Source organism: Pygoscelis adeliae, unplaced genomic scaffold (genome assembly GCF_000699105.1).
Source record: "Pygoscelis adeliae isolate BGI_AS28 unplaced genomic scaffold, ASM69910v1 Scaffold1, whole genome shotgun sequence".
Taxonomy (NCBI): domain Eukaryota; kingdom Metazoa; phylum Chordata; class Aves; order Sphenisciformes; family Spheniscidae; genus Pygoscelis; species Pygoscelis adeliae.
Window position 1 is genome coordinate 6,324,476 of NW_008824051.1, and position 24,419 is coordinate 6,348,894.

General features: G+C 36.5%; 1 protein-coding gene across 1 annotated transcript in view; it reads left to right on the forward strand.

Annotated features, from left to right (window-relative positions):
* EPRS (glutamyl-prolyl-tRNA synthetase) overlaps positions 1–22,984 on the forward strand; it is a 38,765-nt gene extending 15,781 nt beyond the window's left edge. The window contains exons 12-33 of the mRNA XM_009333676.1: positions 1,339–1,449; positions 3,096–3,232; positions 3,943–4,150; positions 4,585–4,697; positions 5,319–5,436; positions 5,542–5,919; positions 6,826–7,056; positions 7,748–7,996; positions 8,826–9,056; positions 9,387–9,652; positions 10,918–10,969; positions 11,884–12,093; positions 12,252–12,324; positions 13,093–13,172; positions 13,515–13,616; positions 14,287–14,442; positions 14,564–14,761; positions 15,117–15,290; positions 17,709–17,869; positions 18,877–18,955; positions 22,279–22,343; positions 22,616–22,984. Of these exons, the coding sequence (XP_009331951.1) occupies positions 1,339–1,449; positions 3,096–3,232; positions 3,943–4,150; positions 4,585–4,697; positions 5,319–5,436; positions 5,542–5,919; positions 6,826–7,056; positions 7,748–7,996; positions 8,826–9,056; positions 9,387–9,652; positions 10,918–10,969; positions 11,884–12,093; positions 12,252–12,324; positions 13,093–13,172; positions 13,515–13,616; positions 14,287–14,442; positions 14,564–14,761; positions 15,117–15,290; positions 17,709–17,869; positions 18,877–18,955; positions 22,279–22,343; positions 22,616–22,766 (3,543 nt within the window). The 3' untranslated portion in view covers positions 22,767–22,984. The remainder of the gene's footprint in view (positions 1–1,338; positions 1,450–3,095; positions 3,233–3,942; positions 4,151–4,584; positions 4,698–5,318; positions 5,437–5,541; positions 5,920–6,825; positions 7,057–7,747; positions 7,997–8,825; positions 9,057–9,386; positions 9,653–10,917; positions 10,970–11,883; positions 12,094–12,251; positions 12,325–13,092; positions 13,173–13,514; positions 13,617–14,286; positions 14,443–14,563; positions 14,762–15,116; positions 15,291–17,708; positions 17,870–18,876; positions 18,956–22,278; positions 22,344–22,615) is intronic.
* The last annotated feature ends 1,435 nt before the right edge of the window (positions 22,985–24,419 follow it).

The window sequence follows — 24,419 nt, forward strand, 5'->3', positions numbered from 1 at the left end:
CAATCTTATTTACATGTACCTGTGCAGATAGTTTGCAATCTGCAATATGAGGAAAAACAATTGGTTGCATGCAGGTAGTTCTGAGCTCAAAGACTTCATCAGTGTGAGAGCTCTTATTTTATATGTTATCCTGTAATTATGCTGCTGACTTTTTAACACCTGTCATGTGAGGAAGGATTGTAAGTTTTAATGAGTAAAATGAAGAGCCTGGTAATATTGTAAAATTCAGTCATTTAGTTATCCAAATTATGATATTAAATCGCATAATACACCTATATTTTGAGATACATACACAAGTCCTTTTTTAAAGTGTTTGTCTAATATTTAGGAGTCTGACTTCAGTGACTATGAACTTACAAATGTGTGACTACTTAAAAGTATATCATCATATCACCTTACTTGCTGATGTCAAGTAATTAGATGCTAAATATTTTTTTTTCTAAAATTGCTGTGTAGTGTTTTCACTTGAGCAGGAATAAACTAAGGAGAAAAAACAATCACTTTATATTAATAAAAGCAGGTGTTTTCCTTTGTGTTAGTTTCCAGTTAAACTGGTAGATCTCTGATACTCCTTTTGGACCTAGACAAATGTTTTCCTCGAATTCTGTTTTTAAGTGCCTCTGAACAGTTTGATGAACCAGTATTTCAGATATGAAAAATGCTGTGAAGAACTACGTCAGTTGAGTTTGAAAATGGGCAATAAAAATACAGGAAGATATTTTAGTGGTATCTTTTTCTTGCCAAACTCATGTTGTAGAAATCCTGTTGAAATCAATGTTACAGTGTTGCCTTATTATAGTATCTAATGCGTCTGTATTAAAATTGCAGACTTAATTGGTGCTTCCTCTATAGCCAGGTCTGTCCCTGATTCTGCTGGAGTACTGACCTGGAAAATGAGTATGGGATCAGGTCTTGTGCTGCTGGTAAAAGAACGAACTGCACTGATAAATTATCGCTTTAAATTCAGCTACCTAGAGAGAAAGCGGTCCAGATGTAATGGCCTATATGCATAGTAAAACTACATCAAAGTACATTTTGCTGTCTTCCCTATAAGGCATTAGCTTACAATTTTGGTTACTTCTGGTGTCAGTACTACCCAGTCTATAGTTTTTACTCAAAAGTATTTCGGTAAAGATGGGAAATTGAGGTATTACCACTGTTTTCTCACTTTTCTCTTCTATAGCTTTGGATTAAAGTAACATTAAAGCAAACATAAAAAAATGCAGTAACACAAAGAATACCAGTTAATATTCCTTTTTGGTGGTTGTTGTTTTATACAACATCTTATTTCTCTGTCAATGTCATATATTCATGATCTGCCTCATTTGTTTTCTGTAGGTTATAGACCCAGTAGCACCTCGGTACACTGCTTTACTGAAAGATGCAGTGGTCCCAGTAAATATTCCTGAAGCTCAAGAGGAGATGAAAGAAGTGGCTAAACATCCAAAGGTTCTCGCTTTACTCTCTTAATATTCTTGTATTGCAGATCAGTAAGGTTGGAAGTACCTTGGCTTGGAGCAGTCAGCAAGGAGAGTCCTGCTTTTAACTTGCTCAGGCAGCATGAGATAAAACCAAGGTGTACTTTTTTTCACAGAATTGTCAAAAAGTGGGCAACTACTGAACGTGTTTTTCCTGTTAAGAGGGTTGTAGGAAGCTGCTTTTGTAAATATGAAGAGTGCGTATAGATAGTGCCTTGAAAGGCCTCTCTGGGAGTTTTCAGAACAGGCGAGATGTTACAAGTATGGAGTGATGCTCAGACTCTTTTTATTATTGTTTGATACTAAATTTCGCAGAGAAGTTTAAATATAAAATGTTATTCAAGCTTTATGGGTATAATACAGTAGATACTGCTTATCCATAAGAGTGGGGAATGCAGGAGATTTTTTTTTAAATAGTTTATGAAATTAAACTTGTGTAGAGAAGTGATATATTAACCTGTTAATTCTACCAATTTCTGGATTTTTTAATATGACTTTTAAATTTGGATAGCAAAGAGTTATTATCAAAAGTTAATAATTTGCTAATTTGATACTCTTAGTATTCAGTAAACAGAATAATACCCCTTAAGAAGGGGAGTGTGTTACTGATACAATCCTGTTTTGGCACTACAATTAGGAAAGATGCTTTCCTTTGAGCATGGCATCTTGAATTGTACTTCAGCTTCACTATAAGCATCCCTTAGATATCCCACTTATACTGAGAAACAAGTGAATATTGTTGAGGTTTTGCTTCATTTCTTTGTTTTTATTTTGTTGCTCTGAGTGTTCCTGTAGCCATTTCTTGTAACTGAGAGGTGGACGTCTAGTTTGCCCTTTTTCCCATGGCAGATAAACAAGGGAACAGGTTTTGAGCAGATGCAAGTGAGAATTGTGACTCTTTAAGAGTCAAAAAGTCTGAAGTTTGGTCAGATGCAAGCCAGCATATTAAAACATTGATATTAAAAATGCTGCCTCCAGTATATAATGAAATGTGCGAACCAGAAGAAACAAATTTAAAACTCCTGATCAGTTGAAAAAGTCTGAACTCCCTGCTGTCTGCCTTTTTTTTGTTTGTTTGTTTTTTAAAAAAAGTTTATCTCCATTGTTGAGATGCTTTAAAGCTGAGTATTTTTAGTGTTATAAGCGACATATTTCCAATTTCTGTCTTTAAAAATCTGTGCAGCTGAGAGAAACTCCATATTTGTTTCCATATTAACTATATAAAAAAGCAAGAATGAGAGTTATGAAATTATTTTTGAAGGGAATATGCATAGCAAAATGGACACTTGAGAAAAACTTTCTTAGTTTTTACCTGTAAGATCTTAAAGATGTGTGGACCTTAAGGAAACGGGATATGCTATCAGTTGTATTGGAGCTAGTATTTGACAGAAGATAGGATTTTTTCAGTGTACCATCAGAGGAATGCATGCAACACTTGTGAATGAGAAACCCGAGAGCGTTGTAGAAGAATACTATAGCTTTGCATTACTGTTACTGTCTGTCTTCTATCTTCATCTGTCTTCTGTCATAAATAAAGCAGTGTTTTGGCACTGCATTAATTTTAGTCAGCTTATATAATAACAATCTCTCCTTCGAAATTAAAATCATTATTCACAGAATGCCGATGTTGGGTTGAAACCTGTGTGGTATGGCTCCAGAGTCCTGATCGAGGGTGCAGATGCAGAGACCCTGACAGAGGGAGAGGTGGTTACATTCATAAATTGGGGCAATATTATCATCACCAAATTAAACAGGTAACCTGTTTACTGGGAGATGAAATTTAATTTTTGCTTTTCAGCTTTTTGTGGATTTTTTTTTAATATTTAGCTTGTAACGGTAAAGTATTAGTGGTTGTCCATCTATGTCTGTTCTGTGATTCGATATATAGATATCTACTTTGAAATATGCCACAAAACTGTATTTTAGCATAGATTCAGGTCTGAAATCACCAGTCAGTCCTGATACTGCATGTTCCTCTCATCCAGCGTTCTCCATGTTTCTACGGTAATGTTTCCACCGTGAAACAGCTTTTTCAGACAAAAAAACCCACCTGGAATTTTAACAACTTTCACCCTGTAACGAATACAGCTTTTGCATACTAAAAAACTAAACCTATCACAGTTTCAGCTGCAGAACTGTTGAGGTGGGGAAGGAGACCATTAATGTCATCACAATATCTTTGAAATGGTTGTGTTGAGACAGTGGCAGAATGGGGTGAGCTGGGATAGAGGACATAAATATATGGAGATTTTTTCCCCATGTTCTTTACTGTCTCTTGATATTTAAGAAATAAAATTAAAGGAGAACTTCAACAGGAGTGAATACAGTCTTTCATTTTCTATGTCTCCCACACTTCAAAATGAACTCTGAACACTTGTTTTTCAGTGAATCTATTGATGGTCTGTAATATCAAATGAGAACTAATCATTTAGGCTTTACTCCTATTATTTCTGTTTTCCTGTAGAAATTCAAGTGGAAAAACTGTGTCCATCGACGCCAAGTTGAACTTAGAGAATAAGGACTTCAAAAAAACAACTAAGATCACTTGGTTAGCAGAAACGCCACGTGCACCACTCATCCCAACTGTCTGTGTTAATTATGAGCATCTGATCACTAAGCCAGTTCTAGGTAAAGATGAAGATTTCAAGCAATATATCAACCGAAATAGCAAGGTAAGTTATCTTTTTGTCCCCTTTATTCCACAAAGCTTAATGTTTGTGGGGTTTTTTTGCCATCACTATTTCTAGGTACTCTTTTTTTAATTTAAAAATTTCATTTGTCAAACAAGTAAATCATGCTGATGCATCTAGTTTCCATGTTTCCATTTAAACTCTCATAATTTCAAAATTAAAATATGACTCATGTTTTTTCTCAGGTATTACCTGGCTTTTACACATCTGGGACCAATAGTTTGAGGTTTTGTCTTGATATATTCTTATGATATGGCATATTCTTGCTAGTACTTGTTCTGCTGCCCCTGGAATTAACTAACATTTCAACACTTCCAAAATCGGAAAATCGCCACTATCCTTCTACAGCTCTACTGTATTTCTCACTATTTCTTGTGCTCTGTTAGATTTGGACTGATTTCTTTTAACACTTACAGCAAGAAGAACTGATGTTAGGTGATCCTTGCCTTAGGGAGTTAAAAAAAGGGGACATCATACAACTTCAGAGGAGAGGATTCTTTATTTGTGATCAGCCCTATGAGCCAGTGAGGTAAGCTACCTAAGAATGGCCTAAGCAGACTTCACAGAATTTGCTTTAGCTTGTTTTGTTGTAATGTTTTCACATGTGCGTTGGCAAGACTAATGTTGCCTGCAAATATTTTCCCCTTTACCATGACCTTTCTGTGGAATATTTCTGTGGACTGGCATGGCTCTTAGCTTGTACATTCCTACCTCTTCAAACTGTCTAAGCCAAGCACGTGGCACTTTTGGTGCACTCCAACTAATGTGGACTTAGTAAAGAGATCGTGGTTTCCTTGTGATTCTAAGTATATAAATTAAGGAATAATGTTATGGAATAAAACAGTCATTTGCCCAATTAGAGTGTGCACATACTATTTAATTGTAACAGTTATTTAGCAAGCTACCAAACATCTAAATTACACTGCATTTCAGCATAATATTATAACATAAAGAAAACTTGAATGTAACAGGAATCAATGCGGATCCCCAATTATTGGGGTAAATTTGGGTAACTGCAGTTGTGTACAAAGATAAAAGTGCAGTTGTGCCAGACCATCTTGTAGAAAGAGTGGAACATTTGTTTCAATAAACATTTCATATGTATCTTCTATTTCCTTTATTATTGTGTTTTCTATAAATGCTTTTATAGTCCTTACAGCTGTAAAGATGCCCCGTGCATTTTGATTTACATCCCTGATGGACACACTAAGGAAATGCCAACATCTGGGTCAAAAGAGAAGACCAAAGCTGAAACTGCAAAGAAAGAGGTAAACTTGTGTTTTAGAAAAGTGCCATCAAATGTGCTACTGTGCATGTATTACTGTACAAGTTTATCATGCTGAATACTTGGCTGCTTTTTTTTATTTTTTCAGGCTAGTTCTGCTGTAAAAGGAAAATCTGCTCCACTTGTTGCTGATACCTCTACTCCAACCTGTACTGTATCTGAAGGTCACCTGGTCATTTACAACAGGGTGTCTGCACAGGGTGATATAGTTCGTGACTTGAAAGCTAAGAAGGCAGCGAAGGAAGATATTGATAAAGCTGTGAAACAGTTGCTGGCCTTGAAAGCAGAGTACAAAGAGAAGACGGGCCAGGAGTATAAGCCTGGAAATCCTCCAGTATCTGTAACTGAACAGTGTGTGTCTTCAAAGCTTGGGACCTCTGGTACCCTGGACAACAAAGCACTGTATGATCAAGTAGCAGAGCAAGGAGAAGTGGTCCGAAAACTGAAAGCTGAGAAAGCACCTAAGGTGGCTGATTAAACTGGTATTTTTTTTGTTTGGGTTCACATAGCCTGTTGTCCTCTGTCTGTGGGGGTGAATGGGTGCTTATGGTTCCGTGTTTCCATAGTGATCATCATTTGCACTGGGCTCTGTTCTGTCAAGACTTGTGTTTTCCGATACTTATCTTTTAGCTAGATATGTATGACAAAGTTTGTGTTAATATTCATAAAGATGCAAGTAAATTCCTATATTTCTTAGACTGCTGTTTTGAAAGGTGGACAGGATTCATCCCGCTGCATGAGTTGATTAAGTATCCAAATCTGGTCCTTGGGGTTGAAATGTCCTGCAGTGTTTATTTATTTATTTGTTTAACTGAATATGGTCAAATTATGTGACTTCATAGGATTGACTTGTTGCTATTTAAATGTTAAAAACAAAACAAAACAAAAACAAAATGCAGAAGGGAAAAAAGAAAGTAAAGGTCCAAATACTACAGATATTTTTGAAACCTCTTCCTGTCTGGAGCTGAGCGTAGAAAACATAGCTACTAGTAGCTGTTTTCTTTCTGTTCTTTCTAACGCAGGGCATGAAAAGATGGGAAATAACACACTTTGCCTGGTGGTTAAATACTGTTCATAATAGTGTCTTGGTGGCACCGTAAGATCTAAATAAATGGGAAGATCTAAACTGATTTATTGTTATAATTTTATTTAGGACTATTGGGGTTGTATATCCCTTAACAGGAGTTACTTTGTTGAAGTAGGAAAGTAGTAGAGAAAACTTCTCTGAACAACTCTACTAAAGAGTTAAGAAAATGGAATAGGTGCGCATAAACTGCAGGTCTTTTCATAAAAGTATTTAAGGTGCACTTCAGAGTCTTACGTCTCTATGTCTTTGTTCCTCCCTCTTTCTGCCCCTTCCTTTCTCTTTCAGGATGAGATAGGTGCTGCTGTGGAAGTCCTTTTATCCCTAAAGGCAGAATATAAACAACAGACAGGCCAGGAGTACAAACCTGGAAGCCCACCTGTGGTCTTTGTCCCTCCTCAGTCTTCTCCTGTTTCTACCCTTCCATCCCCATGTCCAGTAGACAGCAAGTCTCTATACAACAAAGTAGCTGAACAAGGCGAAGCGGTCCGCACGCTTAAATCGGAGAAAGCTTCAAAGGTGTAATAGCAGCAAATACTTCTGAGTGGAACGATATTTTCAGTTTAGACTAAAACCTAATGACGGGTTTTGTGAAACTTGAGGAACAAAATATAAGCAAGTACTTTGAAATTCCATGAAGTGCTTTCCCAAATTCTCTTAAGCTGATACAGCTGACTTCATGAGTTCTGTGATAGTGCATGGAGAACCTGGAAAATAAATAAACAAGTTCTTTTCTTAGTGGTGCAAGATAAGTGAAGCAGAATATAGGTGGTAACTTGAAAAAAGGGCTGTAACTTGAAAGCTAGAATAACAATAATAAATTCGGTAGTAATTTGATAGTGGCCAGGGAACCATTCTTTATTCGGAGTCTGAGCATTTGCTCCCATTCTCCAGTGTAAAAAGTCATGGACTGCTGTAACTGCAGGGAACTAAGCCGCCTAAATGGAAAGCTTTCGTGGCACAGAAATCAGCCCTTACATATACTGCCTGATTAGGTCCTTTGATGTGCAACTTGTAGGTATTGTGGCTAAGAAGTTTTACCGCAGAACTTAATAATGACAACTTACACTAACAAGTTAGCTCTAGAAGTTTTATTACAGCAGCTATGTTAGTGCCATTCTAGTAAAGGTTATGTTATCTTAGCTATTGTGTTGCATCTCTGTTGTTTCTATCTTTATCTGCAACTGCTGTTTTTCCTTTCTTGCTTCAGGAACAAATAGATGAGGCGGTGAAAATTCTTTTAAATCTAAAAGCAGAATATAAACAAAAGACAGGTCAAGAGTACAAGCCTGGAAATCCACCTTCAGCTCCTCCTTGTATACCTTCCACTACACTTCCATCTTCTGTATGCTGCAGTAACTTGGCACCCTGTAGCTTAATGGATGGCAAAGCACTTTATGATAATGTAGCTGAACAAGGGGAAGTGGTACGCAGACTCAAGGCAGAGAAAGCTTCCAAGGTATAATAGTAAATAGAGTAAGCAATTGTAATTCTTACCACGTTTTGCCACTGGGGGGAAATCTTTCACCAAGTAATGAACAAACAGTGTACTAAACTCCCTTATGTCCAGGCCATAGCTTAGCAATCAAACTTGCATGGTCTGATAATGCCACACAAGGCTACGCTGATGCTGGATACTTTCTTGACTCTGAGATATAAATTCTAAATTCGGCTGGTATAGAAAGTCAAACTTAACCTCTCACATCTAGATGAATAGGCACAAGCATGGCAGATGTCAACCCTGCATAAGTTGTTAATGTATTTTGCTTTTTCTTGCTGTATTTGGGACAAGTGAAGATAAAAGTATGTAGTGTACTGCAACAATAGCAAGACTTTTCAAAACTTGACAAATTCAGTGATAGTTGTGGAAAAGAACACGAGACAAACCTGTATGTTTTCAGGAGCTGCTGGTTTTTTCTGCCTATATTTCTACCTTGCAGAATTGGTTGGGTTGTTTTTCGGTGGGGTTTTTTTTTTTGGTTCGTTGGTTTTTTTAGAAAAGCCCTTTTCTAAAACAGTTTATTGTATTTTTCAGTGTAGATTCTGCTGCAATTATTAATGGGTTGTAGCTGGCCAGATGGGCTAGGGGAACATTCTGTGACAATGTGACAGCTCTCAAATGTACACCTGTTGCTTGGGGAAGAGCTATTACATGAGTTCTCCCCTAATTACGAAGCCCTGTTTATTGCTAGATGGAAATTTTATTTTCTTAGCCTGAAAATCAATGCTTCTTGTCAGTTCTGTCTTTAATTCTCACCAGTACATCCTGCTATTTGTCCTCCATATAGGGTGAAATAGATGAAGCAGTAAAACTCCTTCTTTCTCTAAAAGCTGACTACAAGGAAAAGACTGGGCAGGACTACAAGCCAGGACATCCACCAGCAGCTCAAGGTGCTTTGCCTCAAGCATCAAACACAGTACCTGGTGGTCCAGAGACACCCGAAGCTAAAGCCCTGTTTAGCAAAGTAGCTCTTCAAGGAGATGAAGTTAGGAAATTGAAATCGGAAAAAGCAGAAAAGGTAAAAACGTACTGTAATACAAAAATGTAATAGATGTATTTAAATCTAAAAATCTATTTTAAATTCTGTGTGATTATGGGAATTAGAAACGTACATTTAGAATAGGCAACATTTGAATTCTGAGATCTGAAACGTACTTTTAAAATTATTCCTGTCAGATATGGTCCTTAAAATGTTAACGCATTTAAGTTAAGTATTGGCTTTTGCAGATTTTTCCCCCAACACGATGTGCATGTCCACAATGCCATACATAGATCCATTTTTATTTTTTTGATAGAGCCATTTTATTCCTGTGATTTCTGTATGAATTTTTTTTTTTTGTTCTTCAAGGAAAAGATAGATGCAGCTGTTAAGGAACTTCTTCAGTTGAAGGCCCAGTATAAGTCTGTTGCAGGAGTTGACTATAAACCAGTTTCTGCTGGTGGCACTGATGAGAAAGACAAGAAGAAGAAAGAGAAAGAGAACAAGTCTGAAAAGCAGAGTAAGCAACAGAAGCAAAATGATGGCCCAAAAAAAGAACCTTTGCAAGGACAGAGTGGTAATGAACTCTCCTCAAATGGATCAGGAGAGTGTCAAGGCCCTAAGAAACAAACGAGGTAAAGATGTGATCTTTATCTATTTGCTAGAAACCTCAACTGTTTACCTCTATTCAGAGTTAGAGTTTTACAGGTTTCTGATTTCACTCGAAAGCTTAGACATCTGCAAAACAACTATGTTCATTTTCATATTTAGGATCAAGCCAAAAGCAAGTTACCACAGTTTATTTAGCGTCAGTTGTATCTCAGCATCCTACTGAGGAAAATTCTACCTAGCCTGTAGAAGGCATAAAGCAGCGTGCACACTCTGTTACTTTGGGTACTGTTACTGTCATTGAGAACTTGCTATGCTTCGTTATTTGCTTCTGTAAACATGCTGCTGTGTCTTGCTCAGTATAAACCCCGGAGAAGAAAACCCCTTATGCTTATTTAATTGTACCAGGGTTTCCAAAATATTTACTGTGAGTACCATGAGAAGTATGTAGCCCAACCCAGAGCAAGGCACTGCTGCTGTTGATGGTGGAACTCTCCAGTGATGATTGCTGTCCATCCCCTCTCCTGCTCCCACTCTGAAAGTTTAGAAGTCTTTCCACAGCATGTATTATGCAGCACTACTTATTTCCTGTTTCAGATACATAAATCACATGTTAGAGACAGACATGTAGTTATTTTGTATAGAAATTATGCCATAAAAATGCATTTTTCATCCTTAAAACTTCTCTGTAGAGATATAAACTTTACTTTTGTCTACTGTCATTTGAGTCTGGTGAGTTTAGCCTTCTTTAGAACCTTGTAGTTTTACAAGTTATCTTTATTTTGGTGGTAGGGCCAGTTTTCAGTCTCAAATACTGTGACTGACATTCACATGAATGGTGAATTCAAGTTGCATATGTTTCCTGAAATTGTAGCCACTGGCTAGGTAAGGAATTTTTAAAACGAAGAGTAAGACAGCTTACACACAGGTCTGGTTAGTCTTAGGTTCTTATTGGAGGTGCTTGGGTTTTTTAATGCATCATTATGAGGTTCTTTGATGTAACTATGGTGAGAATTAGAAGGGTTCAAACAGTAGAAAAGAAATGGAGCTGTTTTTATGAAATACTCTTGCTAGCCAAGGAAAGGAAAAATGCTAGCAATTCCTACTAGCCAATACATACTGAACTGTCAGAAAAAAAATTTGGGAAAAGTTAGCTTTATGAAGTAAAATTAAAATACTCTGTTCCCCCCCCCCCCCCACCCCCCCCCCCAAGAAAAAAGAAAAACGGTTAGGATAAATTTCACTGCTAAATGCTGTACAGCACAAATCTGTTTCTTTTCTAATACCGTAGGCTGGGTCTAGAAGCTAAAAAAGAAGAAAATCTTGCAGACTGGTTCTCTCAGGTAAGTGCACGTCAATTTGAGTTGAAGAATTATTTCACTGTCTTTATAAATCAAAATCTGTTTTGGATTTGTATTTTATCTTGTATTTCTGTTTTTTTGTGGTTTTGGTTTTTTTAAAATACGAAACAAAATACTTGCTCTTTCTATTGCTTACATTGCTATCATGGTCTTAAATAGAAGTGCCTGGATTGAAGAGCTGAATAAATTTAGGAAGCTGTAAAAAGGATGAGCATCAACCATTTCACCCTCCCCCCTACACGCACACAGACACACGCACACAGACACACGCATACAGACACACGCGATTTTCTTAATTCATGAATGAATTCCTCTTTCATTAAGAGTACAAACAGTCAAGTAATTGGAATTAAACAGGCTTGGGAGTTTTATTTCACCTCAAGATGATGTATAACAAAAGTTAGTACCTGTTGATCCGGAATGAGTTTGCTGGCCTATGAGGTTCAAAGCAACCAGAGTAGAGATGATTAGTTTAGATTAGCCTACTTATGAAAGATTGAAAATAGATGTCACTGGTGTACATTGCCTCTCACTAGTATAATTTTTGCATATACCCTAAGGAATAAAAATGTTTTCTGACATAAGGTAGAGACATTTCTTACAAAAGTGCAGTTTGTTGGTTCCTGGAAATTAGCTACTGTCTCTTCCTTGGATTCATGAAATTCAGTTTTTAAGTGTTTGCATTATTCAGATCTATTATTAAACTTAACGTTCCTGCTTAACTTTCTCTAATTATAGGTAACAAAAGCGATCTCAAAGCATATCTTTGTTAACTTTTTGAGCACAAAGACTTTTAAATAGGAGACTTTTCTTGAATTGCATGCCACACGCTTGAATTAGTGAATGTTCTTTGTGTATGAAATTGAAACTTCAGTATCTAAATAATCTTTTGAAAGGTGATCACAAAATCAGAGATGATTGAATACTATGATGTGAGTGGCTGTTATGTTCTTCGTCCTTGGGCTTATGCTATCTGGGAAGCTATCAAGAACTTCTTCGATGCAGAGATCAAGAAACTTGGAGTGGAAAACTGTTACTTCCCCATGTTTGTGTCCCAGGCTGCCCTAGAGAAAGAGAAGACTCATATTGCTGACTTTGCTCCTGAGGTACACTTCAAAACATTATTTTAATCTGAGTACAAGAAAAACCCAACCACTTAGTCTGCAGCTGAGTATGAAAGTAGTAAGATTCTTTTCAAACTCGTTGTGTTTGATTTTTTTTTTATTTTATTTTATCCCCCCACCCCTTTTTTTTCTTCCCTTAGGTTGCTTGGGTCACGAGATCCGGGAAAGCAGATCTGGCTGAACCAATTGCTGTACGTCCCACAAGTGAAACAGGTAGACCTCTTTTCATGCAGTTTGGCAGGTATAGAGTAGCTGACAGACAAGCATCCCTTTTGAAAAGTGGAACCCCATTTTTTAGAATGTTTTCTATAACTCCTTATTAAAACTTCCTAAATTTGCTGCTGCTTATAGCAAATGTCACAACACTATACGTTCCATTAAATGGGCTTTTCTGGGAAATGTATACTCTAGGAATTTTTCCATTAATATCCTGAAGACTGACTTGCTTTGACTGAAAAACGTTTGGTTGGTTGTTTTATATTGTTTGTAAGAAAATTTCTTCATCTCATAATTCACTTCAGTTTTGCATGTACTTTGACTATAGCTGTGAAACTAGCTTTTACTAAAATTTCCTCTGAGTAATTTAAACGTTTTAAGATCTAAGGCTGGATGAGTTCTTAATTGAATCAGGTATGGTATAGCATCCTGAAATCTCGAGGTCAGTGAATTTTTATTTGTGAACCTAGATGTATTTACACACTTCAAGCCAGTGACTCAAACATAGTGTCATTAGATAGTAAGCTTTGGATTGTACTTTGACCAGCAGCAAGCAAGCTATTTTGCAGAGACACAGGATGAAGTGAAAGTACTCTTTTCAGTGAAAATATTATGTGTTAAGACAAAAAACGTGTTTTAAAGAGAATTAAACATAAAAGCATAGTTCTCAAAGCAGAGAATGTTACGGTTATATGTAGCAAAAAGAAAGGTTTGGCATAAACTGGCTGTATTGTGCAGAGACCCAAAACTGCTTTCTTTTTACAGTCATGTATCCTGCCTATGCAAAGTGGGTGCAGTCACACAGGGATCTTCCTATCAAGCTTAATCAGTGGTGCAATGTTGTGGTATGTCTGTACATGATTTCTGAGTAACTGTTGTATCGTAAGTGCAGTGTAGGACAATTTTTCTGTGTGGACATGGCATGATGATACTGATCACAGCACATACTTCATGGCAAAAGTATGAATGTGGTTTATGTGATTTGTTTTTCTCACTGTTTTTAATAAAACGTACTTTATCAATGTATATTGTCGATCATATTGTTTAAGTAGAAATCTGTGAATAGTTGACTTCTTATCTTTTATTCAGAATTTTCTAATACTTATTTATCAACATTATTTTTAACAATAATTTGACACTTTAGTATTAATCATGGTGTTAATTTTTTTTATTTCCCCCCCGTCCAGCGTTGGGAGTTCAAACATCCCCAACCTTTCCTTCGCACTCGTGAGTTCCTTTGGCAAGAGGGTCACACAGCATTTGCAACATATGAAGAAGCAGCAGAGGAGGTAAAAAGCAAATATGCTGGTGCTTTTGCTTTCAGAAAGTTACCTTACTCCATAGCAACACAAACAAATCTTTTTACTAGGACCTGGTAGAAATCTGTCTCCTTTTCTTTGGGAGCCCTCATGAAAAATGCCAAGTGTACTAGAACCCGTTTTTTTTCTCAGATGTATCCCATGTCTGAGGCTTTAGTCTCTTTAAACAATATGGGGAGTTTGAAGAGTGTGATATATAAAGAATGCTTTCCTTAAAAGATATTTTCCTTAATAAACTATTTTCCTTAAAAATCTAAATAATGCGTTCACGTGTTAACTGCTAGAAATTTTAACACTTCCTTTGCCCAAAAGACAGATGTTTCATTGAGTATCATGGCATATCTTTATTTACTTAGCAGACGTTCAAACTTTTAGGTGGAAACTAGAAGTTAGTATAGCCATTGGTCTGGCATTGCTGCAGTGACCCTTCTTGTTTTCTGTCATGGTTTATAGTTGTTGCTATTTGATTCATAGAAAATAACAGCCAAAGTTTAAAGCAATTGAAGAAATCTTGTTTTTTAATCACAATCTTGAGGAAGTGTCAAATTTTTAAGATTTTAGACTCTGGCATATAAAAATATTTCGTGATTTAGCAAATGCAAAATATTGAGTAATTCTTAAGACAGTATGTTCATCGTAGGTGATGCAGATACTTGATCTGTATGCTCAAGTGTACGAAGATCTCCTAGCAATACCTGTTGTGAAAGGAAGGAAGACAGAGAAGGAAAAATTCGCTGGGGGTGATTATACAACCACTGTAGAGGCATTTATATCTGCTAGTGGAAGAGCTATCCAGGTATTTCTCTATTAGAAGAATATTTTTTTTCCAGTAAATACAGTAAGATGAAAGCCTTAAACTGATGCTTGATAACATTCACTTTCCATTAAGAAGAATTTTCTATGTGCAACTATTTCAGGGAGCAACATCACATCATCTAGGGCAGAATTTCTCAAAGATGTTTGAAATTGTATATGAAGATCCCAAGAAACCAGGAGAAAAACAGTTTGCTTATCAGAATTCCTGGGGCATTACAACTCGAACTATTGGTGTAATGACAATGATTCATGGAGATAACATGGGATTGGTGCTCCCACCTCGAGTGGCCTGCGTTCAGGTGTGTAAAATGCCTTAAACTACCATTTTGGTTCCTTTTCTGTCTTGGAATTCACAAGCATTTCGTATCGGGCAGCTGGAAGACTTAACATAGGACAGGAGCTGTCTGATTACAAAGCATGCTGTATAAAGTTAATACAAATCACGAGGGTACTTGTGGTGGATAAGCTCCCTTTAATAGTCCATCTATTTAAAACAATCTTACCTGTATCATTTGGTTGAAAAGGGAAGTGTATCCTTTACTTCTGAGAACTTGAAAGAAATTACTGGGATATAGGGCCACAATATTGTTTTTAAGTTTTTGTAATAACTAGGAGCTAATTTTCTTATAAAGTATGTGTCATGTTTTACTGCAGGTTGTAATTATACCCTGTGGTATCACAAATTCCCTTCCCGAAGAGGACAAAGAGGCTTTATTGAAGAAATGTAACGAATATCGTAATAGGCTGCTTAGTGTTAATATCCGTGTACGGGCTGATTTAAGAGACAACTATTCACCTGGTTGGAAGTTCAACCACTGGGAACTTAAGGTACATTTCTTTCCAGGAGGTGTTTTGAAGCTTATATGTGGGGTATGTATGAGGCATGTTATGCGTGCTTTGTATTCTGAAAGCAAATATTTTCTCTAAATGAAGAATTGCTGCCTGATATTCAGTGATCGCTTTCATTAATAAATGAAGAAAAGATGTTTTCTGAGACTTGCTCTGTTTGCTAGGATTTGCGTGTCACTAGTGATTTTTGAACTTCCAAGTCTCCACTTTATGTTCCTAGAAAATGAAATTAATAGTACAAATTACTTGCATGTTTAAAAATTTGTATTAGTACCTAAGTGTCTCTAGGGTCACAACAGTGCCGTCCTTGCACACAGTGGAACAGAGAAGATAAACCTGTACAGCATCAACAAAGAAGGGAGCAATTTTTTTTGTTTCAAAATTACCATGTTCCCCTCATACAGTAGTTGAGAGGAACAGTTCTGCTTCATCAAATGTAAGAGGCTTTTGTAAAACAAAAATAGTGAACAGAATGAAACAATGGTAATTAGAAATTGAGTAATGTATTGAGTGATGTTATGGGATCGTATTTTTGTTCTGAATTTGAAATTAGTTTCAGTATGTTAATCTTCAGTGTAAGACCAAAAGGGTTGTCAAGCATTGGAACAGGCTGCCCAGGTTGAGTCACCATCCCTGGAGGTATTTAAAAGGTGTGTTGATGTGGTGCTTAGGGACATGGTTTAGCGGTGGACTTGGCAGTGCTAGGTTAATGGTTGGACTCAATGATCTTAAAGGTCCTTTCCAACCTAAACAATTCTATGGTAGAAGCTCCCTGAGTTGTTGAAAGTTCCCACTGTGTCTGAGTTCTCTTCCCTTTGTGTAACCTTATATTTTTCTTAAATGGAGCTCTAATACCATGAATCCATGTTGGGAGACTTTTTAAATAAAATTAGGTTTATCAAGGAGGCACAGCATGGGGAAAACTTGATGTTTTTTTATAGAATGTACTAATGTGTCCGGCATAATACGTAAACAGCATCTTCAGGCTAATTGCAGGCAAAGTGCACTCATTTTATTGAGTACTGATAAGGAATTTCATAGGGTAAAAAATCCAAGGGTACTGGAGTAAGAAGTACAAGAAAGAACTGGAAAGTATTTTGCCTTATGTATTTTTCAGCTTAGCAGATTTCTGATGTTACCTCCAAAAAGATCCAAGTCGTTGGTACTTGTTTTATAATGTCTGGTATTATTAGTTCCATTGCTCTTTCTTAGGAAGTCTTCCTACGTGACTATTAGGCATCCTTCTTTCACTGGAAAGTAGTATTACAATTAGAAGTACTAGATGCTTTCCAATGAGTTTAATTATGGAGACAGCTTTTTTGTATGCCATAAACTAGAATGTTCAGTTTAAATTGTTTGTTAATTACAGTTTTGAATAGCTTTTTATGTAGCTTTGCAGTAGGAGTAGATATTTCACCCTTCAGACAGATTTTACTATACTATTCATCTTTTTAGCATAAATGGGGGGGGGGGAAGGTATAGGGAATCATTTGGAAGCTGTGAACTTGAAGAGATTCCAGGGCACAAAATGCGTAGAAAGCTTGGGTAATGTCTCTGATTCTCCTGTTCACCTGTTGAATACTGTAGAATGTTTGTAGCTTTTAGCTTTTTAGCTTAGAGATTAGATTTCCCTTGGGGCGGCAGGGGAACCAACACCAAAATGCATTCACACTTACTCTCTTCATTTACCGTGAAGGAACGTGTACAGCTTGGGACACGTTAGCAGGATGTAGAGAAAATAAGTTAGACTCAGTAGACTCTTAACTGCCTAGTAAAATGGAAACTCTTTTTGTCTGATGGCATATGGGAGATGAGAAATTACATGGTTCTTATCACCCAAGTTTATGAAGCATAAAAGCTTTACATAAATAAAGCAACTGTTTGTGGTCAAATATTCTATGCAGTTAATGTCGATATTAGGGCTATATGTAACAAACTTTTGCTGTTTGCTGTTCATACAGTTGAAAGTGTTCTGTGAAAACAGAATAAAAAGGTATTATTGGATGAACTACAACATTAAAAGGACTTAAAAGTCTTAATCATTCAGACTTTAAAAATCTGATTTGCACTATCTGGGATAACTGTCTTAGTGTAGTTTCAGCTGTGCTTTAGCTGTCAGTATTACATGCGTGTTGGCACAGATGCAGTCTCCAAGGTAGTGAAGCAAGGTTGGAGCAAGGTATAATGCACAAGTGAAGAGAGTGTGGATGGGAAAGACAGAAATGCATAAAAGCAGTGGAATATATGCTGATTTTTTTTCAGAGAAACTTGAATGTGTAAAGTGATTCCATATTAAGACTGGGCTTTAGAACAACCGGAAAAAAAAAAGAGAGCGAGAAAATGAACTCTTCTGAGAATGACCTATTCATTATAACTCCTAACTTTTTTTTAATGAAGGGTGTTCCAGTCAGGGTTGAAGTGGGACCACGAGACATGAAGAGCCAACAGTTTGTAGCTGTTAGAAGGGACACAGGACAGAAGCTGACCTTTTCTGAACATGAGGCAGAAGATAGACTGAAGCAGATTTTGGAGGAGATCCATGCTAACCTTTACAACAGGTAAATTGAGAGGTACAGTAAATGGCTGTGCTAATCACAGATGCACTTTACCTGTCAGAAGAATTTCTCACGTTATTGGTTCATCTGTGCAGAAAGACAGGTTAGGCCCATCTTTCTGTTTGCGACATTTCATTTTTCTGCCTCTGAAACTTGTTCACATACAGTGATAGAAGTTTGTTTCATGAGCACAATAGGAATGTTAAAAATTGTGAACTTATTTTAAAAAACACTTCTGTGAATTCATGTAAAGTATTAATAAACACATACACCATAAATAGTTCATGGGATAACAATGTGCAGGATTCGTTCCTGAAAGATGCTTTTGGCAGGAAGTTTTGAAAGATAAAGTTGTCTAAGAAGCTTTATGAGTTGAAGTTCTGTGTTCAGAAGTGTATTTGAAGACCCTGTCCTATTGACTTTCATAGTATTGTTTTCTTAGAAGCAATCAAATGCTTTTGGAACTGTTATTTGCACTTACTGCATATGCCAAATTCCTTGCATGTCTGTTATTGCAAACCATTGTTTGTAAGGACACCGAGAAAGAACACGGTGCTGATCCAGCCCCATGGCAGATGAGTTTTCCTACTTTCTTCTGTGGTGATCAAAGTTGCTTACAAGCAGAACATTTTTACCTAGTTAGAAAGCATTTTGCTATTTAGATTTAGAACACAATAAAAAAGAAAAATATACATCTATAGTACTTATCTGTTTCTATCTACAGGAGGTCAGTGCTGAACTAACATGCACAACAGTGTGAATTAACGTGGTGAAATGTGCAGCAACCCGGAGAACAGCCCACTGGCGATTAATCAAAATTTTATCTCTTTGAGGGCAGAAGTGGTAGAAAGACATAATCTGGTTAGGAAGATTCAAATGAATATATAGCTTCTCTTCATGTAACTTTCTGTTTTGACTGACTCTGAAAACTTAGTTCATTTGGCCGGTGAGGTTATGTGCATAAATCTGCCCTGACTGATTTTTTTTTTCTTTTTTTTTCCTTTTCTTAGAGCTTCTGAGGACCTAAAAAGTCATATGGTGGTGGCCAATACTATGGAGGACTTTCAAAAAGAGCTTGATTCAGGAAAGGTAAGGAAATTTACTTCATTCTATCCCGGTAAGTACATTCACACACTTTCTGTCCCTTACAAACCATCAGGGGCTAGAAATTTCAAAGCTTGTAGATAAATACTGCTGTGGTTTTTATGGAAGTCTCCCTTCACAAGCAGTTGAAGCCTGTCCTGTAGAGCTGCACAAAAATGAATTAGCTTTCCCAAAATTTGTGGTATACATTGCTTTCTTCTTTTTCTAAAAAAACGTATTTACTAAATAATGGTGTTTCAGGCTACCACCATTCAATATTTAGTCCTATGCTAGAGGTGACAGGGTATCTTGAAGTGACTTACAATGCTGCAGTTTAGTAATTTGCATTTAAAGTGTTACATTTTTATCAGAAAGTGCTTCTCAGAGAGATTAATGTAAATATTTTATTCAGATTAAGATAAACTACTGTCAATATTCTAATGCAAGCAGCGAAAAACACTTGTCAAATCTCATAATAAGGTCCAAGTAAGAGTTTAAAGTACATGCTATTTACGTCAAAGAAGTTTTGCCCTTATGACCTGAGTAGAAGCCATTGGGTTCATTGAGAATTACTGCAAGTCAGAAACCTCCTTGGGTTGATAGTAAGAACGACCGGTAATGTGGATGATTGAGCTCTACTGATCTAGAGATCTGTGAAAAATTTAAAGTTCTGGCAAAGTATTTGAAGTTTAGGTGAGAGATTAAGTCTTCAGTAGAGAATTGAGCTGCTGCTTCTTTTTCAGAGATCCACTGACAGAAGTTCTTAACCCTGAAATTCTGTCACAAACCTCAGCTTGTGAAATTGTTCATATATTTAGATTAATGTGTTCAACTAGTAGGATCTCCAGGATCAATCAGTAAGGCTGTGTATTTTATAAAGAGAGATCATGGGGTTTTTGTGTGCCAATTAGATCTACTCTGAAAATTTCAAAATTTCTGATGGAAAATGCACAAGTGCCAAGAATTCATAGTACTTTTGTTAACTTCAAAAATACTTTTACATTATTCTTGGTTAGGCTTGACCTTCCATCACACTCTTTTTTCTTACATTTCTATTGCACTTAAATTTAATTTATAACAAGATTTAAAGGAATAATTATAAACTTTAGAGGAGGAACTGATTTAGCATGCTTATAAAGTTGAGGACACAGAGTTTTTAGACATTCTGTGCATAGGTGCTAGAATAGTAGTACTGCCTTATATTCCTCTACAAAACTAAATACGAGTGTGAAATACTCTGTTTCCAAACAGCTTTGGGCTCTTCCTACTAACTGCAAAGTATCATTTCCTTGGTGCAAGTGTCTCTAAAGCATCTGATTCTGGTGTTAGATTTAAAAAACAAAATTCTTTAGTCTGCTTAACAAATAATTGTGCTCTGCATAGATGTTCAACTAGTACTACTGCTCTCATGTATTGTGATTTCAAGATGTGCCATCATGTATCTTTCACTTCTGAATTAAACAAGCACTCTGAAACTATGCTTGACTCTCTTCAAGACAAAGAAGTAGTTGAGGAAGACATAAGCTCTTAAAAAATCTTAAGAGATGCAATAAACTTGTATGTAAAAATAAACTGAAATGGACAGTCAAGCTCATTCCAAGAGCAGGAATCGGATGTGAAGCTCATTCTGAAAAAAATGCACATAATATTAAACTTTAATTTTGATTAAATACTATAGAACCCCCTTTCTTCTCCTCCTACTGCAGAGGTTCCAAATGATACACTCTGCCTATGGAGAGGGTAAAATGCCTGGTCTTCAATGTTCAACACTCACTGTCGTGTACACCTGGATTCTAGAGAGGGCCAAGAGAATTGAACTGTTTAGAACTCTAATATACTCTAGTTTATAATGTAGTTAAACTTGGAAATGTGAACAAATATTTTTATATTCCAAGTTGGATACTTGTACCATTTTGGTACTTAGGTTATATAAGTTTATTATAATCGGCATATCTGAATAGAAAAAAAATTATGTACGTCCTTTTATGACTGTTTCACTCTCTACCTATATATGTTGTATGGACAAAATTTTATAGCACATGTGTTCTGTAATTTCTTGAAACTACACTGTGTTAGCACTGACTACTGTTTAAGAAGAAAATTCATAAGCTGAAGTACTCCTGCTTAATTCCTGTTGCTGTTTTCCCCTTACTATAATTGCAGTGTGGACTATTAGCTCTTTAAAAATGTGGACTGCTTCCGTGTTCTTTTACGTTGCATGCAAAGTTTAGTTGAAACTCTTAAGAATAACTGCACAGGTATTTAAACAAGGTTTCATTTAAGTAACAAAAGATTAATGCAAGAACAGTATAGTAGAGTGGTAGTAGTTCCTTTTTTCAGTTGCAAGAAAGTGAAGCTATAAAGGGAAGTATAATAAAGGTGTGTTCCAGTTCAAGGCAAACTGAGAATTTTGCACTAAGAATGTACATTTGGTGAAAGAAAGCCACAGATCAGCAAACCTTATTCACAGTTCGGATAGAATTAAAATAACTGTGAAGGCTGAATTTAGTAGCTGTTGTTGCCCTCAGCTATTAGCATTACGTGAGCGTTCAAATGTGTGTAGGGGGTGTCTTTTTAAGGGTAATCCTACTTTTTAGTAGTAAACAGAATTTTCACTGTGAAAGTCCATTAAAAATGAAAAAAATGAGTAAAATCAAATATAAAACTTGGGAAAAGAGGTTTGCTGCAACAGCTAAGAGTAGTACTGAGAAGAGTGTATGATATTATCATTTCAACTTTACTTCCTCAATTTTCTTCAGTTAAGCTAACTGAAGGAAACAGCAGGAAAATACGCACCACTGCCTCCCGCCCCCAAGAAAAACGTGCTGTTGGCGATTCTATTTTCTTAAAATATGTATGTCCTTGTCTTGTTCAGAAAATATGAAAATTCATAGTAATGGAATTAAAATGGAAACTTGATTAGGAAAGCACTATCTTGCAGTATGTAAGCAAGCATTTGTTCTGCAGTTTGAAAGATTTAAACTTTTCTCAAAAAACAGAGTATTTCAGGAGAAAACAGTATCTATACTTTCCACAGAAGGAAGATATATTGGGTTAAAAAAAATAAAATAAAATCAGCACTCTGACTTGATTTATATGCTGCTTTGGGTTTGTGTAGGTTTTTCCATGCTGCGCTATGGAGAGATGACTGTGCTTATCTATTTTCCTGATGAGAAAGAGCTATTAAAATTTAACTGTAGCAATTGGAACTTTCCCCACTTTGAGTGTATACGAGATCTTAAGGTTTAGGAATCTTCCAGAGACAAGGATGATTTTTTAGCTGTATAACTGTTTGTTTTTTTCTCTCTCCTCCTCTGCCCTTCCTTCAGATTGTACAAATCCCTTTTTGTGGGGAAATTGAGTGTGAGGATTGGATCAAGAAGACCACTGCCAGGTAAAATATAACTGAACTGGAGAGTATCTACCAAGATCAAAATCAAAATGTTTTGAGTATAAAACAAGAATGCAAGATGCCTCCGAGTATAACACTGATGTACAATCCTCGCCCTTTACTCTTGCTGTCCTGCATAATTCAATATATTTACTCCCTTAGTTCTGAAACTTTCAGACTAATTCGTGTGCTTTTGAGATTTTATGTACAATACACAGTATTGCACTTTTATTTTTAAATAAATATATTTATTTATTAATATGCTTTTATTTCAGGGATCAAGATCTTGAGCCTGGCGCCCCCTCCATGGGAGCAAAAAGCCTCTGCATACCTTTTCAGCCTCTCTGTGAACTACAGCGTGGGGCAAAATGTGTCTGTGGCAAAAACCCTGCCAAGTTTTACACCCTATTTGGTCGTAGTTACTAAATTACTAGCGAAAGCACCTTCTCCTTTATCTGTGAATTGAACTTTTTTTAAGAAAACTGAAGTAGCCCCCAAACTTAATCAGTTTTGCGACTTTTTAAATGATTCAAAAAACAAAGCCATAAACCATAACCCCCCCCAATTGTCAGTCTTAGGCTAGCAGTAATTCACAGACTTTTCTGTAAACACCTCTAACAATAAACATGTATTGTGAGCTGTAATATGCTTTGGTTGTTTTTTCTGTGTTGCTCAATGGGGAGGATAGGTATTCTTCGCTCATGTCTTTTTTCCGTTTTGGTGCATGTATTTTCTTGTACACTGAGAAAATGCCTGAAAGATCGGAGAGAATGTCGTAAACACTCTACAGTACAGTTTAGTGTGCTGACATAAACTTCATAGGTAAAACATCTGCTTTTAATTTTGCCTTCAAATTTTTCAATTTTCAGTACAGACTTGCAGCTAACTTGTAGGCAGGGTAAATGCTACCCTTTTTGAAAACTCCCTCTGGAGCCAGGAGTTTCAAGGAGTATTTTCACCCCATCGTAAAACAAGTTTGAAAGGCTTTCTTAGATGAAATGCCATATTGTTAGCAAGATGCAGGTGAATGCCATTTCTTGAAGGTATTTTGCAAAGCCCTGTTTCTCTTATCTTATGAACTGGCATTTTATAGCTGTCTTGCAGTGATACTGCAATGAGTAATGCAAAGGCAATCTGAAGAGAGGTATTTTCAGTGCTAAAGATTTTAGGCTGTGATTATACCTATAACATGTTCCATAAAACCCTTTTGCCTTTCCTGTGTTGCTTTAGCAGAGAAGGCTGGATGTTGCAGAGTTATGACATTATTAAAAAAAAAAAAAACCAACTACTTCCACTCTCAATATAGGATTGATTTAAAAAAAAAAAAGTTAGTCCTGGTACAAAATAACTTTTGGATGATGCATGCTTAATTTGTTCCTTGTTTTTCCTGTATGTTTGAAGGCCATCTACGTAAACACCTTTCCCTGAAAAGAGTTGAATGAAAACTTGGCAATTAAAAAGTTGGACCAGAAGATCCTCCCCAAACTCTTGCTGGGACAATACCACATGACTACATTATTTTAGGTAGCATCAATAGTCTAAAAGTCTTAAGCATACAGGCGACTTGCAGTGCTATTCCCAGATCTTCACATTTCTCTGCTTTTCAAAAGCATGCAACATGTTTGCTTTTGCCCAGATTCCTGTGGTCAGCCTTCCTAGTCAAAATTTTGAATACTAAATTGAACCAGTGGTCTCTCCAGTTTAGGATCATGCACCTTGTGATAGTACCCCAGTTTTTCAGAAAAAAGTGCAGAAATGATAAAGTATTTCAGATCAGCTTGCTCAGAATGCTTGAGCACTTGGAAATTCTCTGTAATACTCCTTGGATGATGATCAGTCCTGAAGCGTTTGCTTCAATTGCATCTTGAAATCATCTATCTTGCATTCATCTGTCTAGATATTTTCTCACCATATAGACAAAGTCTCGGGGGTAGTAACGAGCAAAGGATTTGGGGAGTGATATGTCAATGCGTGCATTCATCTTCCGTTTTCAGTTGACATACCAGAAGAGTGGCCCTAAGGTCTTTCTCTCCTGGTGTGCTGTCTCTAACACCGACTGGAATCACACTTTGAGAAAGA